Source organism: Falco rusticolus, chromosome 5 (genome assembly GCF_015220075.1).
Source record: "Falco rusticolus isolate bFalRus1 chromosome 5, bFalRus1.pri, whole genome shotgun sequence".
In the NCBI taxonomy this organism is placed as follows: Eukaryota; Metazoa; Chordata; class Aves; order Falconiformes; family Falconidae; genus Falco; species Falco rusticolus.
The window spans coordinates 61,063,658-61,083,051 of NC_051191.1; the positions used below are offsets into that span (position 1 = coordinate 61,063,658).

Sequence of the window (19,394 nt, forward strand, 5' to 3'; positions counted from 1 at the left end):
GCCTGTGGCAACGACTGAGCAGAAATGTGCTGTTATCAAATGAAGGAAACGGTGAGCTATTCATCTCCTCCAGTTTCCAATCAAGATTATACACTGATCTAAGAGATTATTTAATCCAGTGAAAGTTATGAATCTTAAAAGTGGAGTGATTGGCTGAAATTCTATCATCTTTTTATACAGCAAGTAAATTTCAGGATATAGATAACTATGTTAGTCTGTAGCTGAGAACAAGGTAATGGGGTGAGGGGGAAAGGTGAATTGAGAAGAAAATTGTGGCTTGAGGTGGTCTAAGACAGATGGCTAAAAAAGTTTTAAAATACTTATTAATGTACATGCTTGCCTTATTTCAAATACTGTACTTTGTTTTTCAGTATTGGTGGCCTTATTCTGGACACAACTGTATCTGATCCTAACTTAGTTGGAATTGTTGTTTATACCCCAGTAATTAATGGTAAGACTGACAGGATTGATACACCTTGGTTTGAGAAAAATCTATTACAGTAAACTTCTGTTATGCCAATTATTATCTGGAATATTAATTTCAAGTTTTGATTTTGCTGTCAACAGTTGTTTATTTGAACACTTAAGGACTGCTTCCTGTTCTTATTTACTACAACCCTTAAAACATGATAGGGAACGTGAGAGTGGGAACCTGAAGTACGCATTAAGAAACTGAAAGTGTAGATATTGAAGTAGTATATTCAAATACTAAATGATCAGATATTATATTGAAACAGTTATGGCTGAGGAAAATGTAGATAACATTTTATTCCAAAGGATTTTCTTACGGACATCCAAGGACAAATTTTCAAAACAGTAATTTATTATTTACATGTAATGTACATAGATATAAGAACTAACAGGGATGCTACAGGCAAGTAAATAGATTTCTCAAGAAAAATGTGTGTTGTTTACCATGCTTGGTATACACTTTCTAGGTGTGTAAGAATGTGAAATTTGTGAAAATTTGGTCCTTAAGTAGTCTATCTTCTAACTATAACAACAAGACAAATTTTATAAGAACAGTTAATATCTTATTAGGCTGATGCAGTTTGAAAATTCTTTTTTTTCCCCTATAGTGTCACAGGGTTGGTACACATTTAGTTTGCAATAGTTATTATCACCAGATCTGTTCCCACTGTATTACTGCCTATCGGTTCTTTTCCCCTTTTGTATTTCTCCATTTGAATTTTAACATCATTTTGCACTTTCTTTTATTGTTGATTTTTAAACAGTATCTCCAATTAGCAAGATGATTCTGACTTCTAATTTTTGGCTTACAAAGTGCTTTTGACTTAACTTGCCCTTTACAAATTCCATATGGGTATTTTTTATTCTGTTTTCTAAGCTATCAATTAAATTATGACCATTTGTTTTCCACCTTGATAATAAAATGTTAGTATGGACACAAAGTTGGAGTTTTGGACCACATTGCCCTGATATAATTAAGTTTCCAGAGGTTGCTAATGGAAATGTAGCATGGGATAGCACCAAAACATTTTTATAAGCTTTACTACAGTTGAGAGTTTATATATCTATTGCTGCGACCATTAGGCAAGCTGTTCAGTTAGAGGAGGAAATTACATTGTTTTGACAGAAGCATGTTCATGGCAAATTCATGTTAGCTTGTTTTACAGCTTTTATATCTTCTAGATGTTTATAAATTGTCTTTTTAATATTTTTTTCTAATACTTATGTAGGAATATACATTTCACTGATACACAGATTCCCCAGGTCATCCTTTTTGGCCCTTTTTAAAGATATATTTTCTGGTTTCCCCATTACAGCCCTCTGGTATTCTTTAACTTCCAAGATAATCAGTTTGCAGAAATGATCTCTGATAATTCATGGATTGTTCATCTAGCTCTCTAAGGATACACTAAATTTAACTTACCCTCAGGCTCTAATACATATCAGTTTGTGATATCACCATTTTTATGAAGGCAGTAGATAAAAGGAATTGAGTATTTCAGTCTTCTATAGATTATGTTGCTTGTTCTTTCCCATTAAGGGAAAGAATATTTCTTTCTTTCTTACTTTTAGTATGAAGCATTTCTGTGTTGCCACTTGCGTTCCTTGCTAACTGATTTTTTACACTTCGGCCTTTATTCTTCCTTGCCTGTGCCTTGCCTTTATGTTGATTCAAAATTGCAAGTACTTGCATCTACCTTTTGTGTATTTCCATTTTGATTTCCAGATACCTAAAAGGCAAGGCAGACATGTTGATCTTTCATATTTTTTCTGCTTTACATCTGTAACTTTTCTTAGTAGCCCTTTTTGGTAGTCCCCTGGATTTGCTTCCTAAGAGAAGAGGATTGTTTTTTATTTTTAGGCAGGTGCACCCAAACCAGTGCTCTTACCAGTGGTCTTGCTTTCCTAGATGGCATCCCTTGATTGCAAAAACCAACTGTCTGGTGATTGTTTCTTACTGTTTCCTCATAGGTTTCTATTTCTGCTCCAGTACAGTACCAAAATACTTCGGGATTTTCTCTATAGACTTACTAATTCTAGACTTGCTCCCTGCAATATATACACAGGTCTCATGGATGCACACCTTCCTCAAGGTCTTCTACCAGATGTTGCCATGATGATGGTCTTTTACCCTGTAGCAATTACAGACTGCTCCTATAAGTGGGACTATGCATCCTATTCGAGGTCATTTTCTTTCACAGAAATTGGCTGTGAAACCTGGATTGCCTGCATGTTTACATTTTACATTTTTAACATTTTTAGCTAATGATTTGACTTAAGTAAACAAATTGCTAAGAATGACAGCTTACTATAAACATGCCCCTAGATAAAAGGGCAAATGTAGCACTTTGTTTCTTATTTTCTTTCCTAAGTTTATCAACAGAATTAAGGCAACGTGCATACATGCTTTTGAACTGCCTTTGGAGAAGAACTAGCCAAAAGGTCTATGTAGTCCTGGATGATTAGCTGACAGGTCAAAAGATCCTTGAAGAATTAGGCAGGTGGAAGAGAGTGAAAGCTGGGGCTATTGGAGCAGGCAGGGAGAGAAAGAGTCCTTCAAGAAGGCAGGGTCAGCAAGAGCTGTGGCAGTCCCACAGTGGTCCTGTGGTGATGATTCCTGTGATGATTGTACCACCCGCATTCAAAATGTTGCTTTTTTTCTAAGTTTTGTATTTCTAGACTGTTCTTAGTCTTTGTCATATTGCCCCCTGGACTAGTACGGAATGCCTGAGAATGTTATTTTTGAAGCCACACCAGGTGCCTTACTCTGTTGTTCATCTGGATTTTTCATGCCTAGCTCCTTCTTGTTTTGTTATCCATAAAGCAGGCTTTTCCAAGCTCTCAAAAGTTTAAACTTCTTCAGTGACTAGTAATGGACCATCAGCAAATTGTTTATAGTCTGGTGTTTGTATTTTTGGGACCTTTGCTATTATCCCAGACTTAAACTCTACATTGTAAGAAGAGAAACCTCCCACCAAGCTTCATTTTGGAGCTCATAGCAAGCTCATTAACAAGCTCACAATAAGCCTAATAGGCCAAGACTAGAGTCTTGCAACCTTAGCTATAAGGTAAAGTTAACCCTTCAAGGGCCGTGGCCTGTTACTACCAATAACAATAATACTTTTGCAGTGCCACTGGACAACAACAGAAGCACTAAGGAATTTTGGTTTTCCCTCATCCACAGAAGAGCAGGGGGGAGTAATGTGTAAGTGTTGTATGTGCATGTGCTAACCCCCTTAACCCTCAGAATTAGTAAGGACAGAGGCATTTTTATTTGAAAATTTTAAGAAAATATGTTCTGTGTAGAGGATGCAGAGTGAGCCCGTTTTATGGTACATCTCCTGGAAAAGGAAATTGTAGGTAGGTGATTTTTTTTGGTTGCTGTTAGATTAGACTCTCCTGGGTTTCATAATTCTACTGGCACCTTTTGATATTTCTGGTCAGTATAGTGTAGTAACCCGGGGTTTAGGAAATCTCTCAGTTAAAAAAGCACATCTGTTGACATTCATTTACTGACATAAAAGGTGTGCTAGACCACTTAACAGATGGCTTTTAAACATTACTGTTGCAGAAAGCTTTCTCTACGAGTTCTTTCCTGGCCTTGGAATTCTCATTGTAAGCCTAAGCAGTGAAAGGGACTGAGGGTTTTCCCCTCAAAACACTTTTCACATGCCTTTTTCTTTCTCTTACCTTAAAGTTTGTTATCCCTATGACACAGAAAATCAGAAAGAAACCAGGGAGACCTGAAAGAAATACTGTAACCTGTTGGGATTGTGTCTAGCCAAAATTTGAGGACAGTGTAGATGTGTCCAGGATTTCAAGCTGTCATTGGGGTTTTTCAGTGCCAGTTGCCATATCCTGAATTCCTGAACAGTATGCACTGCAAAGTGGTCAGGTGTTAGGCTTCCTGTGTGCACCATTAAGTAGCTTTCAGCCTGGTTCTGTCTAGATGGTTTGCATATTATTAGATGTGATACAAGTTACTTTCATCAACTGTGTTACAGTGTGGAGCCATAAATCTTTTGGTTTAAGAAATATTGGTCTGGAATTGAGCAACCTCAAAGTTTCATACATCTATTAATAATAATTGCAAAGATTTGCCAAGAATATTAAAATAGTTCTTAAGCAGACAGGCATTTATAGTCAGCTTTACTGCTGGTGACTAGAAGTATTTCAGAACCGCTTCTCCATTTTTTGCCTGTTAAACACATTTCTTGAGATGAATAATTATTTTTAATTCTATGCTTGGTTGGGTTAAATTGTAACTCTTCTTTTTAACAATAAATAAATAATTTTGAGCTTTCAGCCACTGTGGTACTTACAAGCTACTTGAGATTTAGATATCTGTGTTTCATGTACTGAAGTTCTGAATAAAATAGCTAAGCCCAAGTGTGGCTGTGCTTCAGCCTAGATACTCAAGTTGATCTTTATGTTTATTAATGGGTGAGATGGTTAAAATTTGTAAATCTTCTTACAGCATCACAGCATGTTGAATTTGACTCAGGAATTGCAATTTGCAAGTCACCAAGATTTTTTTGCACAGAATGAAAATAATGCCTTAAACAATTGTATGCTTCTGAATATGCAGCAGAAATGAACTAAGGTGCAGTTAACAGATAGAGATTTTCCTCTCCATTTTTGTTGTATGCTTAGACAAAACATTGTGAGATACCTTCTCAGTATTTGCATTTCATGACTTACTGCATAATAACCAACATGTTGGTAGACTTTACCCCATTTTTATGCATCTTGTGGAATGGAGGTTCAGCAAATTAATTCTGATAACACCTGAAAATCAGAAAAGCTTTGCAGGCTTTAATGTAGAAAAACTTGCCTTTGCAGATGGTTTGAAGCAGTACTTTTAAAGAGTAATGCAGACCTGTTGTAATATTTCTTACTCTTTGGCTGTACATATTGTAAGTGTGCTTGATATCTGGAGGGAATAAATGTAGATCAAGGAATATAAGAAACTCATATGAGAAAATTTAACACAAAACTTGCTGAATGCCTGTTGTCTGGAAGATGAAAGTTAAGCTTATGTTATATATTCCCCAAACAATACCTTTTTAATCTATTAGTATGGTAAATTGAATGAAAGACTTTCAGGTTTTTCAAGAGAGCTTTTGCTGTAAATTGTTTATAGAGAATATGGAAAGAAAACACCCAAAACCCATTCCACCTGAAAAAAAAAAAAGTAGTATTTTTTAATAATTGTATATTTTAAACTCTTACGGCATAGTTATACTGTCAGCTTTCACGCAACAGAGTAGTGCTTTGATTAGAAGATGACCATTGTCCCAGAGAGCTGAGCATCTGAAATTTGGCTCTGTAAATTACATGGGAAAACAGTAGTGTACTTGTGTGGTTGTAGAACAGATTGGCTGGGTAGCAAATTAATTTTCTGCATCCTGAATTGGAAAGAATGTGATAGTCTCAGAAGGCACATAGACTGTACGAGAACTTTATAATTCAGTCTTTATTTTGGCATGAAAAAGGAGGAGGGTTTTGATTTTGGGTATTTACTTCTGATGCATTATTGGGTGATAGTTTTACTGTTTTTTAGTTACCAATCTGCACATGTAGATCTGCATATTCTATGCTATTATAGATGTGTGTTCTTTCTTTTAAGTATTAGTTGTAAATTTTTTACATTTCAGTAATCATCAGTTTTCACAACAGTTACATTCAGAATATTACCGGTTTTTGACACTCAAGGATCAATTTTTTATTAGGCATAGGAAAGAAATGATTTATGAGTCAAAACATAAAATGTAATAGTTTGCATATATAATGTTATCTCAAAGACTTCTCTTAAAAAAAAGTCCCTATAGAAAAAGTTAATAATTTCCAACTGCTTTCCTTCAAACATTTTTAAGCATTAAAAGAAATCCTACAAAAAAGAAATATGGATTAAAAAAAACAACCAAAAAAGGTAACTAGTTAAGCTAGGCTTCTAACCTAAGTATTTCACTTGTATAAAACATGATTCTTCAAAGTTAGTGGTAGCGAGATCAGGACAAAATTGGTCTTGAATTTTCTGAAAGACAATACAACTATTCAAAAATTTAGAGCATTTGGTCACTATTGTAACTGAGATTCTTTTTCTTCATTTTCATTTTATTTTTGTAATATAAATGGCATCCAAAAGCAACTTGTTGTACTCCAAAAAGAGTAATTGGCAAAACTATTTTGAACTGTGTTATGCTCAGGAGTGCACAAAAGTGAGAAACTTCTTGCCTTCCCTCTCTTGATAGTTTTACAAGAAAAATGAATTTGGGAATTGTGTTGGCCTAATTCTGCCCTATGTGGATATTAATTGATTCTAGTCCCATTGAGCAAGCTATATGGTAGATGCTTGGGAACAACATGGTATTCTGTGGCTCATTAATTTCTCTCCATATAACTGGATTTCTAAAAATCTTTTATCTCATTGAATTGGTATGCATGTGGTTTGCCCATTCTTACACAATCATTTGTGTGCCCCATCGTGCAACTTCTTTACAGTCTTGTGAACAGTTATGGCACTGGTCATTAAAGGCTTTATGTAGGCTTTGTTTTGTGCTCTCAGTACTTTCATAGGAGGCAGTTTTCTGCAGGAACTTTTCTTTATTTATACATATTTAAGAAAAATAAAAAAAGGAAGAATGAGATTGGGACCTACAGGAAAGGAGGTGACTTTATAAATAAGGTAATTGAATACTGCTTTAGAAAATTGCACTTGCCTATTGTACAGTCCTCCTCTGGTGCTAAACAAGTACCTTAAACCAGATTTTCTACTGATTAATAATAACTTAATTCTTCTCTTTTTCTGGAATCCCTGAATTAGAGATTCTGGATCTGAGTTGGAGAAATACTAAACATTCATTGGTACAAATGAAATAATTGAGAAATCTGCTTTAAATGCATAAACATTTTGGGAAGAAAACACTTAAATATTTTACATTGAATGTCCAAAACTGAAAAATGCTCTTTGCAGACAGTACAAAAATATCACTTCACAGGTATGTTTTAAAAATAAATACATTAATGTTTGTAAAACATTCAAATTTATAGTGACAAGCACTACTGAAAAGCAGAAAGGAAACTAGTAAGTCTATTCAGTTCAAGCTGTGAATAGGGGATACTAAATCAGACTGTCAGGCATTCATTATATGCTAAGGATAAAGCAAAATATCAAAGTGGTGTTTATTTAGGCAATACTTTGTGATATTTAATTAAAGGTCTGAGAGGAAGAATAGTCGCATTATTCTACTGCATCATAATTTATACAAATTCAACCCTTGGAGCATTTACAGATAGGTTACTATACAACCTAGAGGGCTGCATTTACTGTGAACTTTGGCTTTGGAACACCTTAATTCTGGGTGCCTGGCCTTCTGCAGATAAACTAAAACCCTGAGCAAGGGACTCCCAACAGTGTCACAGGAATACAAGTCTGCTCAGAATTCAAAATTTAGAATCTTTAGGTGAGGTTAGATGGATACATCTGTTCTCCAAACCCAATAAGTGAGTAGTGCTTGCTCTGTTCGTTTGAAACATAGCTGAAATAGAGTTGGGAGGAAGAGGTGGCTTTATTTACTTTTTTATAAAATCACAGACATGTTTAGGTTGGAAGGGGCCTTTTGAGATGTAGTCCAACACCCTGCTGGAGCAGGGTCCACTAGAGCAGGTTGCCCAGTACTGTGTCCATTAGGATTTTGTAAATCTACACAGATGGAGACTCCACAATCTCTCTGGACAACCTGTTTCAGCGTTTGACTGCCCCCACCATAAAAAACGTGTGTGGGGGGTTGTGTTCAGATGGAATATCTTGTGTTTCAGTTTTTTCTCATTGCCTCTTGTCCTGCCATTGGGTGCTACTGAGAAGTCCCCTGGCTCCCGTGTCTTCATCCCTCCCCTCAGGTATTTATACACATTGACAAGATCCTTCTGAGCCTTCTCTTCTCCAGGCTGAACAGTCAAAGCTGTCAACCTCTCCTCATATAAAAGATGCTGCAGTCCTTGTGGCCTTGTGTTGGACTCACTCTAGTAAGTCCATTTCTTGTACTGGGGAACTCAGAAATGGACATGGTGCTCCAGATATGTCCTTATCAGTGCAGAGTACAGAGGAAGCATCACCTCCTTTGGCTTGCTGGTGATGCTTTCCTAATGCAGCCCAGGATGCTGTTGACTTTTGCCATAAAGGTGGATTGCTGGGTCGTAGTCAATTTTGTGTCCTCCAGGATGCCCCGTCCTTCTCTGCAGAGCTGCTCTCCAGATGGTCAGCTCCCAGCCTGTACTGGTGCATGGGGTTATTCCTACCCATTTGTGTTTCCTTTTGTTGAACTCAAAGAGATACCTCTCAACACAATCCTCCAGCCTAACCAGTTCCCTCTGAACGGCAGTACAACTCTGTGGTTTATCAGCCAATCCACCCAGTTTTTCCTGGAAAATGTTATCCAGTTTATCAAAACATGCAGCATAAGATCTGAGTGAAAAAAAACAGCCCAGCGTGTTACTCAGAGCATTGCATGGTCTAAGACTAGTATGTGTCAGTAACGCCCATCCAGCTTCCCTTAACTTCTGGGGTTTTTACTTGTAATGAAGGTTATGAGACACATATTTGCTTTGAAATGTTCTTTAAGATGCATTGATTTAAAGTACGTTTGATGTAGTTTTCTGAATAGCATGGTTACTTCTATTATTGGAATTCCTTTTTCCAGATAATGATTAATAGAATCATGCCCGTAGGCTTATTCACAAATACATGACATGGTTTTGGCTCTGCTTTGAGTACGGGATTCTGTGCTTTTTAGACAAAGAAGTGTGATAACAATTTTCAGAAGAAGCATTCTTGCTTATCCTTTAACTGGTTCGATAAAATGATGAGGTTTTCAATTTTCTTTTAATGTCTTAAGTCAGCTTGACATCCTTCACACTTTAGCAGACAATGTCTCTTGTGCTTATTGACAAAGTAGCACTTTCATACTGAAGTTAAATACATCTGCTCTTCTGAGAGGAATTCAATAACAGTTACAGGATTTTACTTTTTAAAGAAAGTATTTTCCTCTGTGTTGCAGTGCTCACAAGAATGAAAAGAAGCTAACAAATTTAGTGTTTGTTGTAAAGTATTTGCTGTGATGACTGCAATACTGTCTTCCAGGAAATTTTTTTTTCTGACTGAAGTGCTCATGGAAACAGTTCTCATACATGTCTACAGAGGTTCTCATGGTATGAGCAGCTACTGAGCACGTGACCATTTTATGTATTCAGAAGACGCTGGGAAACTATCAGTTTTGTGTATTGACATCTTGTCAACCTAGACAATTTTATCTGTTTTCTTCTTCTTGCAAGGATCTGATTAATCTGATACTGCCAAGATAACTTCACGTGCACAGTAACTGCTGTTACAAAACAGAGTATCTCTGTACATATTGAAGTGATTCCTTCAACAGCTTTATATGAGTCCTTGTATAACCAGCAGAATAATAATGAAACCAGATTCTGTGCTGATTTGCATCCTGAGTTTTTAGAGCACTAGATAGCACTTTCAACCCCCAGTGTTCCCTATGGCCTTGTGTCCCTGCAAATACCCGCTGCTCACAACGTTCTCTCCATTCTCCCTCTGCTTTCTACGTCATTGTTTCTCTTCTGTGTCACTGAAGTACTGGCTGAGCAAAAGGCATCGTGCCTAGCTCCAACTAGGTGCTGACTGGCCAGCTGGTGTGCTTATGCTGCTCACATCACTGCCTTTGTCTCACCAAAGGCATGGGTCTGAATCTTTTTCTTTATTTACCTAGCCACTGTTTCCTTTTTGTTATCTTGTTTAACATACTTGGAGGTAGTTAGTATCTCTATCCTTGGGTCAGATGTGGTTGAAATTGGCCCAAAGGTTCAAAAATAATTAGAAGGAAGAACTAGTAGATGAATGGACAGAACTAAAAGACGGTGTGACTGCTGCTGTCCCTCACCATACATCGTCAGCTGTGAGATGAGCAGAATGTATGGATTCTAGAAGCTTTTTACACTGCAGTACACCTGCCTATTTTCTGTAAGTTAAAAACATACCACTGATACTGGATTGTTGAGACTTAGACTGAATGAATTTTAAAATCATTTTGCTTAACATACGAATATTGTATTTTCAGTTAGCTAAAATAGATTGTATATGTTCAACTTAGCTGTAATTAAAATAGAAAAGTGAATGTTGCACCTCTGGAAATCACACTCCATACCGACTGTTTTGGTTAGCAGGTCAGCTTACTTTGCAGAGCAGGTACACCCTACTTTCGCCAGTATCCTGTGGCTGACCAGTTTGTTTTGGAATCACTTCCAATAATTTTCAAACATTTTTCTTGTTATCTACATGATAAACAGGCCTTGGGGCATACTTTATCTAAATGATGGTTATAAAAGTAAACAGATATGTAATAGCTATCTGTCAAAGGACTGACCACCCATCTTGTCCACCATCTATGACCACCATAGACTCGTCCGTGTCTGTGTTGTCTGATGGTTTGTTTATTGCCATTTCAAATGGACAAATTTCCATTTTCTTTTCTCTCACTCAGTTTCCTTTGTTTTTAATTAGGGAAAGAGGTCTAGATCATCTGTCATATTTCTGATTATCTGAATTTTTTGAAGCAGAAGATTATCAGTCACAAGAGGAAATTGAATATGTCCTAGGAAATACTTGAAATCTAGGGGGTTTGTGCCAATGTGGTTTATATTTGCATTGCTACAAATCTCAAAACATACCTTGAAAAACAGCCCTATTTTCTTCTACCTTTTATTGCTTCTCATAGTGCTATATAAAAGATATGGATAGTGAGAGAAGAGTTTACTAATTTTTTCTTTTAATATTGTTTTGAATGTATCAGTTATTGCAGTTGTTAGACTGCTTGTAATTACCCAGATTGCTTTTATTGCCTCTTTTTTTAAGCAGAAACTGTTTCATATTTTCTAGTCATATGGCACCATCCCCAGCTTTGTAGCTCTATTAAGAAGCAGTTTTACATAACAGCTTTTTCATAATTCAGTCACAGAAATTATCTGATCCCCATCCAAATGTAGTGCATTGGCCCTTAATTTTAGTTCTGCCTCCTTTTCCATACCCTGTTCTCATCAGCCAGAAGTCTCAGTTAGGACAGACTTTGGACCCTACTTAGATTGGTTTAAATCTGTTTAAGCCTCTTTTATAGTTTGGATAAATCCCTTGTTTTACTTCTCTTTCTGTAGTTTGTCTGAAAAAAAAAGCTACTGTTATTTTAATTTTCTTTGCAAATGCCACCTCAGCCTTTTGGTAGTTCATAATTTGTCCTTGTATCTCCTGACTGGGAAGATGCAGGTAAGCTTGATGAACAGTCATCTCTGCCAACGCCATGATTTTTTTCTAATACTATTTCCTGATTTGTATTTGAAGCTTTTTGCATAAAGTCATACTTTCTTATTAGGTTCAGCCATTAAATGTCTTTAAGCAGTGGTGAGGCAGAAAATCTTCTCAGTTAAAGATCTTTACTTTGCTTGTTTACTAACAAAAATTAGATCTTTGTCGTAACCACTCCATAGTCACCAATAGGATTTGGCAAATAGTGTCTTCTGGTGGCTGCAGGTATTTGTTCTGCAACCAAAGAAAGCACTAAGCATCAGATAAACAAATCAGTTCAACTACAATAAACAAGGGCTTTGTCCTTCTCAACTGGGGACAAGATCTGCATTACTTCTGCCTAATCATATCTTCTCCAAGCAACCCACTGCTGTATAAAGCATCTGCGTGTGTGTGTATGTAAGCATGTGCTTGATATGCAAGTAGACAGCTCTGGGGTGTAATAACAACAGCAGGATTTTATGCTAGTGCCACTGCATTCTGTAACATAGATATAACAAGTTGATTAAGTTTTCTATTCATTGATGTAAAAATTCATAGAACAGTCTAGGTTGGAAGGAAGCCTGAAAGCTCATGTGGTCTGACCTTTTGTGGGAAAGGATAATGAGATTATCTAGCACCCTGTCCAGTCACATCTTGGAAACCTCCATTGAAGGGGATTCCATCACCTCCCTGGGTGATCATTCCAGTGAATGATTATTCTCGCTGTAAATTTTTTTTTTCTAATTTTTTTTTCTAATATTGAGATGAAAGCTCTTCTGGTGCAACTTGCACCCATTGCCCCTTGTCCTCTCTGTGTGGCTCTTTGTGAAAAGAGAGCCTCTTTCCTCTTTGTAGCTGCCCTTTAAGTACTGGAAAACTGTGATGAGGTCTCCCCCATACTTTTCTCTTCTCCAGGGAGAAAAGACCTAATTCTTTCAGTCTTTCCTTATAGAGCAGGTTCTCCAGTCCTTTGATCATCTTCATGGCCCTCCTTCTGACCTTCTCCAGTCTGTGCACATCTTTCTTGAATTGTGGGGACCAGAACTGGTCACAGTGCTCCAGGTGTAGCCTGACAAGTGCTGAGTGGGATGATCTCATCTCTCTCTCTGTTAGTAATGCCCCCCGTTTGCCTTTGTTACTTCAGCAGTGCACTGCTAATTCATGTTCATCTCTTCCGCCTTACCCTTTCGGTAAGGTGCTCCCCGGCATTGCAGATCCTAGCCTGGTCTGGGCTCTTTGGTTATGTTGTCCCAGGTGCAGGACTTAACACTTGTCTTTGTTAAATTTCATAGTCTTCCAGCCTGTCCAGGTCTCTCTGTAAGATGGCTCTCCTGATGTGTCCATCTCACTACTCGGTGGTGAGGGTGCTTTCAGTCCCATCATCCAGGTGATTTATGAACTAAGTTGAACAGTGTGGGGCCCACTGTCAATCCCTGGGGGACCCCACTTGTGACAAGCTGCCAGCCTCCTCTAGAAACCATTGATCACCTACCTGTGAGTGTGACCTGTTAGCTAATTTCCTACCCACCTCACAGACTACCCATCCAGGCTGTAACTTGCTGATTTGTCTAGGAGGAAGCTGTGGGAAACTGTCCAGTGCCTTGCTGAAGATGGGTGTGACATTTGCCCTCTTCCAGTCATCAGGGATATCTCCTGATCTCCATGAGTATTGACAGTGACTTTGTAACAATGCCAGCCACTTCACATCCTAGGGTGATTGGTTTCACTGAAATCTCTTTTCTAATGGGAAGTATACCAACAGTTGTCATGGAGAAAACAATCTTCATCACTACCATTCTTTTTAAAATCATTCAGACACTTGTCTTGTCCTTTCACCCTGAATTATGAATGGCAGAAGATTATAGTTAATTCTGCTCTGTGACAAACGTGAACGAATAGATTAACTCTTGAAGTCTTCTCCAGCCCTATAATTCTGTGTGTGAAATCTGCATTTGTGCTTGTGGTGGTGAGTGCATCTGCTTTATGCTACGTATACTTGCCAGCAATACCGACCTAGGAAGGTAATCCAGCAACAGCACAACTATGTAGTACTTCTGTTGATCCAAGAGGGATTTCCAAAAAAAAGGGAGCAATAGAAGGGATTTCACCTGTGAGAACGCATCAGATCGAACCTTTTGGAGGAATCTTTCGCACTTACCATGAATTAAAACCGATCTCCGAATATCCAGATTTCCAGTTTAGATATTCCAAATATCCAGTGATACACCAAATTATAGCCCAAGTTTTTTGACTTATTTTAACGCTTGGTGTTAATCTGCTATAACTTATATACATTCTAAAGATGTTTCTCTTTTTGACTTTTGTGTGTAGAGGACTGTGGTAAACAAAGGAAGTTGATAAATTTGCAAAAATGTGGCCTACTAGAGAAAAAAATAGTTGAAAATTTACCACCTGTTCTGTTTTGTATTTCAGGTATTGGTGGTAATCTAGTAGCTATTCAAGCTAGCAGAATTTCTACCTACCTCCACTTACATAGCATTCCTGGAGAGCTGCCAGAAGAAGCCAAGGGTTGCTATTATCCATGCAGAACCTATTATGGTACAGGTGTGTATTAGTTGTTAAAACTGCTGTCTCATGTCTTCTCTTTCCCCCCCTTGTATGCCAGACTGTACCAGCAGTGAGAAACAGCAACAAACTGAACTTGTATGCAATTCAAAGGCAACAGAGGTTTGGCGGTTTCCTCTGTCTGCAGCTGTTTGCCTGTGAGAATCACAAGGAACTCCATGCAGGAGGTGATGCGTAGAGGGAAACACAGAGAAAGGTGTAACCCTGGCAAGGGTTGAAGGCAGGGACTGGTGAGGCAGGACACTGTGATAGCCACTCGGAAGGATTTCAACCTTCATTTTTCCTTAGCTTGTTTACCTGCTTCTAACCTTTGTCGTTTAACTTCAGAAGTTCAAAGCAATCTGCTGTTAGGACAAAACTTTATAGCTAACGTTATCACTAAGCCAAGTCCCTGATTTCCATTTCCCATTTGCCATTTTCTTTCTAAATTCTTGCTCCACAGCTTGTTCCTCCCCTGTATTGCCTCCTTTCCTAATAACATAGTAACTGTGGTGAAATGTGATGTGTCAACAGCACGTATTACACTTTCATATTTATGTATGAATTGGAACAGATGAGAAAGTGGTAAATGTGGGATTACATTTTAGAAATGCAAGATACTTTTGAGGATGTCTTGAATATGGTGTCCAAAACACTCTCTTTCCGAGGAAGTCTTAGGAGGTCACTTCAGCTCCAAAAAAAGTAGATGGTATTACACGAGTACAGAATGAAAGCAGTTTGCACCTTCTTCTGGAAGGGCCCTGCTTAACATTTCTGGCAGACGCTAGAGGTGGCTTTTTCCCCCACCTGTGAAAATCCTTGAGGAGGCTTTTAGCAGAAAATAATGCCTGCTGTTCCACAATAGTCAATGCTGTGAGATTCCAAAGCTGCTTTTTATATTTAAACTAGTAAAAATCTGATATAATAATAGAAGAGCTTAACAGAAATTTGGATTTTTTTTTATTGTAGGAGTAAATAACAAATCAGCCCAAGTTCTGCTTCTTTTGGTGATTCCTGGACACCTGATTTTCTTGTACACTATCCACTTAATGAAAAGCGGCCACACTTCTTTAACTCCAATCTTTATAGCAGTATATTTGTTTGCAGCTCTGCTACAGGTAAGAACAAGTACTTAAAAATGCTTGTATAAAATTAAGTTCTTGAAGAAAATTGTATTTTACCTGATTTCTGAAATCTCATTAATAGTACAAGAAAATATGGGTTAATACAAGCTTTCAGTACAGTTTTGAAGTAACTAATTATCTCCACCTATATACAGCTTACACAGGTGTATCTATATCGGGTGCTTTTCAGAAGACACTTGACTGCACTATTTCCCAGTTATGCATCTTGTACTTTCTCTTTCATGTGCTTCTTGGAACCATTGCATCTAAAACCCCCTTCATTTTAGTCAGCTAGAGGGGAGATGGAGAGAAGGAAAAGTAACATTTATGAATAATGAACAGATCAAGGGAAACTCTGAAAGAACCCTCATGAAGTGGTTCACGTTACTCTTTTATTTAACATAGTCAAATATGCAGTAGATGAGAATGTTATGGCTTTCTTGGTGCATTCTTAATATTTATTAAAATTGAAATTAGTCTGACAGCCATCATTGTACAAGAAATTGGAATTGCATTAATTGTCAAACATTGTTTTGGCTGATCTTACCTAGTGGCCTGTTCATACCCAGCAAGGGCAGCTCTTGAAAGATGCCATTTGAAATAGAAATGTCTCACGGTGATATAATTTTACTTAGAGAAATCAATAATACAAAAATATATATTTTTTTAAAAATCCACTGCTGATTTTTACCTAAAATCTGGCTGAATTAATTATGATGTTTCATTGTACCTTAAGAAGAAAATTTGACCGTTCATGTGACACGACAAAAATACAGTTGAAATATCCATAAGTTAATAATACATACTGCTTCTCAAAATGTGACCAATTTAGTTTTAAAATACAAACAACATTATCATCAGTTAATCCTTAATTAAAATTGTGATTTTAAATGTTCTAAATTGTGTTTCTGTGTTTATTACAGTACTATTTCGATAAAGATGGGTTTCAAAAACTGCTACTATTTTAATTCCATATGAGAATTCTATGCTTTTTTGGTAGAATATAACCCATAACATTACGACCTTTGCAAGTGAGAATGTCATACTAAAAGTTATAAATTACTTTTCATTTTCCTCTTACATAATATTGCTAGTTTCCGTCCTTGTCGCTTCTTTTATGATGTGTTTACCTGAGGAAATGATGCTATTCCTTCACTCCGTGCTGGCTGGCTGGCTGTCCTTTCTAATAACTTTTGAATCCTTTAGCCCATTTCAGTCAAGTTTTTCTAAGTCTCAGCTCTCTCAGTGATTCTCGGTTCCTATAAACTTAACAAAACCAGGTTGGGGAAAGAGTTAATGCCTCTGCTGAAGGTAAGACTGCAGTGTGATTTCAGCCATTATTGCGTTTCAGAGATTTCACATGGGAATCAGCATGAATTCATAAATCCATATGAAAGCCATACAGTCCTCATGCTCACAGAGCTGCAATCATAATATGTTTAGGGATCCAACCTTTCCTTCAGCAGCAAAGGATAGGGTAAGATGTGTGAATGCAGAAGTTCACCTGAAAACCAAGTTAAGGCGTTAGAGTAGGATTTTCAGATGACGCAGTAATTCAGACCCAGCATTGGCACATATACATCTGTAAAGTTGGTTTTTATAAATGCAAGGTCTGATTGCTCAGTTTTGCAGTAGTGCATCTCCATTATAGTCCATAAGGTCACACCTGATTTTCTTGGGTTTTTTCACCTAGAAAGCAGACATACAGCTTTTTTTCTTTTTCCCCTGCTCCCTTTTATAGATTACTTCTCCTTCTGTCTTTAGCCATAACAGGCTGTTTGAGATGTATTTACTTTAAAACTCAGTAACTGTATTGTGCACTATAACTTCTCATGGGTCTTGACAGATTTACAATTTGGAACCCCCTGGTTTTTAACACCTTCTAAAATATTTAATGGATTCTTTTCCCCATTTTAATTATTCTGGCAAATTTCTAGTAGTGATTATTGTAGTTTTGGCTACCTCTAATTAGAGCAGATTTAAAATTTTCAGGGTTACAATTCTTGCTTTAACCCTTAAATCTTGAACGTTATTTTATTTACGTGTCAGTCTGACGCACTTCCCTACTGCAACTGTGTGCTTTTAAGTTTCTCCTTTTTCAAGGAAAACACTTAGATATTTGCACTCATTCCTCTTCCCTTTTTTCAGTGACATCATCTATGCACCTGGATGTAATAAAGAACAATTTTCAAGCTGCCATTTCTTTTGGCATAAGCTGACATCTACTGATCTGGTTTTTTTCCATTTTTTTCCTATTACTTCTATTATTTTATATTTTTGTCCCAATGAGAGCTTTTCCAGTTCTGTAAAACTGAAAAACCTCACAGCTAATTGTCATTTCAGTTATGAACAAACCAAATCCATTAACAGTCTTGAGCAGTGAGAGATCTGCATTCTAGACCTTTTTTACATTATATTGGGCTTCGCATTTATTTTCACTTTGAATGGAAGGCATATGAAAATGGATGTCAAAAATTACAAGCCTGCTTTCAGGCGGCATCTTTTATGTTTGAGGTGGTAGCTGATAATTTAATAGTACATAGTGATTCCCAAAGATGAGAGTTAATTATGGTCAGTCCTGTGTTTGAGGAGATTTAATATCACTGCTTTGCCCTTTCCAGTTCCTTACTTACATTGAGCTTGTTATTTACATTCTGATTGAGATTGTTAATTAACTTCAAGATCTCTTTATTATCTCTGATTGTCCAGCTCTGTGTTTGTTTAAAATGGAGAGGAAGTGGTTAAAGAAATGGCAAAAGTAGAACTGGAATGTTATAGTAAGCTGAAAAAAATCAAGGAAATGTTAATACAAAAACTTTAATTATTAATTTTTTATTTCTGTCTTCTTTTGTAAGTTTATGCTATTCCACATTATCTCTAAAGTAAATTTGTAACATATGTGTGAATTCTATTTGGCATTTTAACAAGACTTTTTCATATTGCCTGTAAACTTCAACATTCTTCTTTCCAAAGGGATAAAACGGAATTAATTTGTATTGCAAACTCTATGCAGTATTATTGAAGTTCCAATCAGATAATTTCATTTTCATCCAATTCTGCTACTTTTATTGTTTGATTTTGTTTTTTCACCACCCATGCCTTCTAGCTTCTTTCCACTCTTCTCCCTATCTGTTCTTAGATATTATCTCCCCAACATCTCATTTCATCAAAATATTTATGGGAAATAAGTAATTAATATGACATGCTGTATATTAGCAATAGTATGATTTAGTTATTATTGACCAAAAATACACTATGTGGTAAAACAAAGTACACTTTCACTGAATATGTCATTTCTAAAAATCATTAAATTAAGATATTTTATATGAGTAGCCAGTATTATAATCTGCATTCTCTCTGATTCTCTGTGAACAAAACAGTTGTGGATTTCTAGGCTTAAGAAAACCCAGAAAGCGTTTTCTTTTCTTTGATTTTAATTTTCCTACCTTTAATAGTACAATTGTTTCTGTTCCTTAAATAAATACATAATCTTGAAGTGTTCTTCAATGAAGGTTATAAATTGGTTCTATTGAAATTCAAGGCTGTACTCCCTTTAACTTTAGTGGAGCTAAGATTTCACAGTTCTATTTTCATAAAGGTGGGGAAGAGAGCAGAAATATTTATATTAATTTGCATTCAACTAGAACTTTTAGGCTTGAGCTCAAAAGGTCTGAATTAGCTCTGTAGTGAAGAGTCTGTTCTGCATTTATGAACGGCAGCAGCAGGAGAAAATACAAAGGAAAATACAAAAAAAAAAAGAATATTATGGGGAAGGTGTACCCTGTAAGTATGCAGGGTACTTCACATAATGCAGTGTACAGTATCTGGGCAAGCCAGTGTGCATTAGTGAAAACCAATATATTGACTTTTAAATGTGTTTTGGACTT

General features: G+C 36.8%; 1 protein-coding gene across 1 annotated transcript in view; it reads left to right on the top strand.

Annotated features, from left to right (window-relative positions):
* SLC41A2 (solute carrier family 41 member 2) overlaps positions 1–19,394 on the top strand; it is a 58,506-nt gene that overhangs the window by 31,055 nt on the left and 8,057 nt on the right. Inside the window, exons 8-10 of the mRNA XM_037390097.1 lie at positions 372–451; positions 14,252–14,383; positions 15,353–15,501. Coding sequence (XP_037245994.1) covers positions 372–451; positions 14,252–14,383; positions 15,353–15,501 — 361 coding nt within the window. The remainder of the gene's footprint in view (positions 1–371; positions 452–14,251; positions 14,384–15,352; positions 15,502–19,394) is intronic.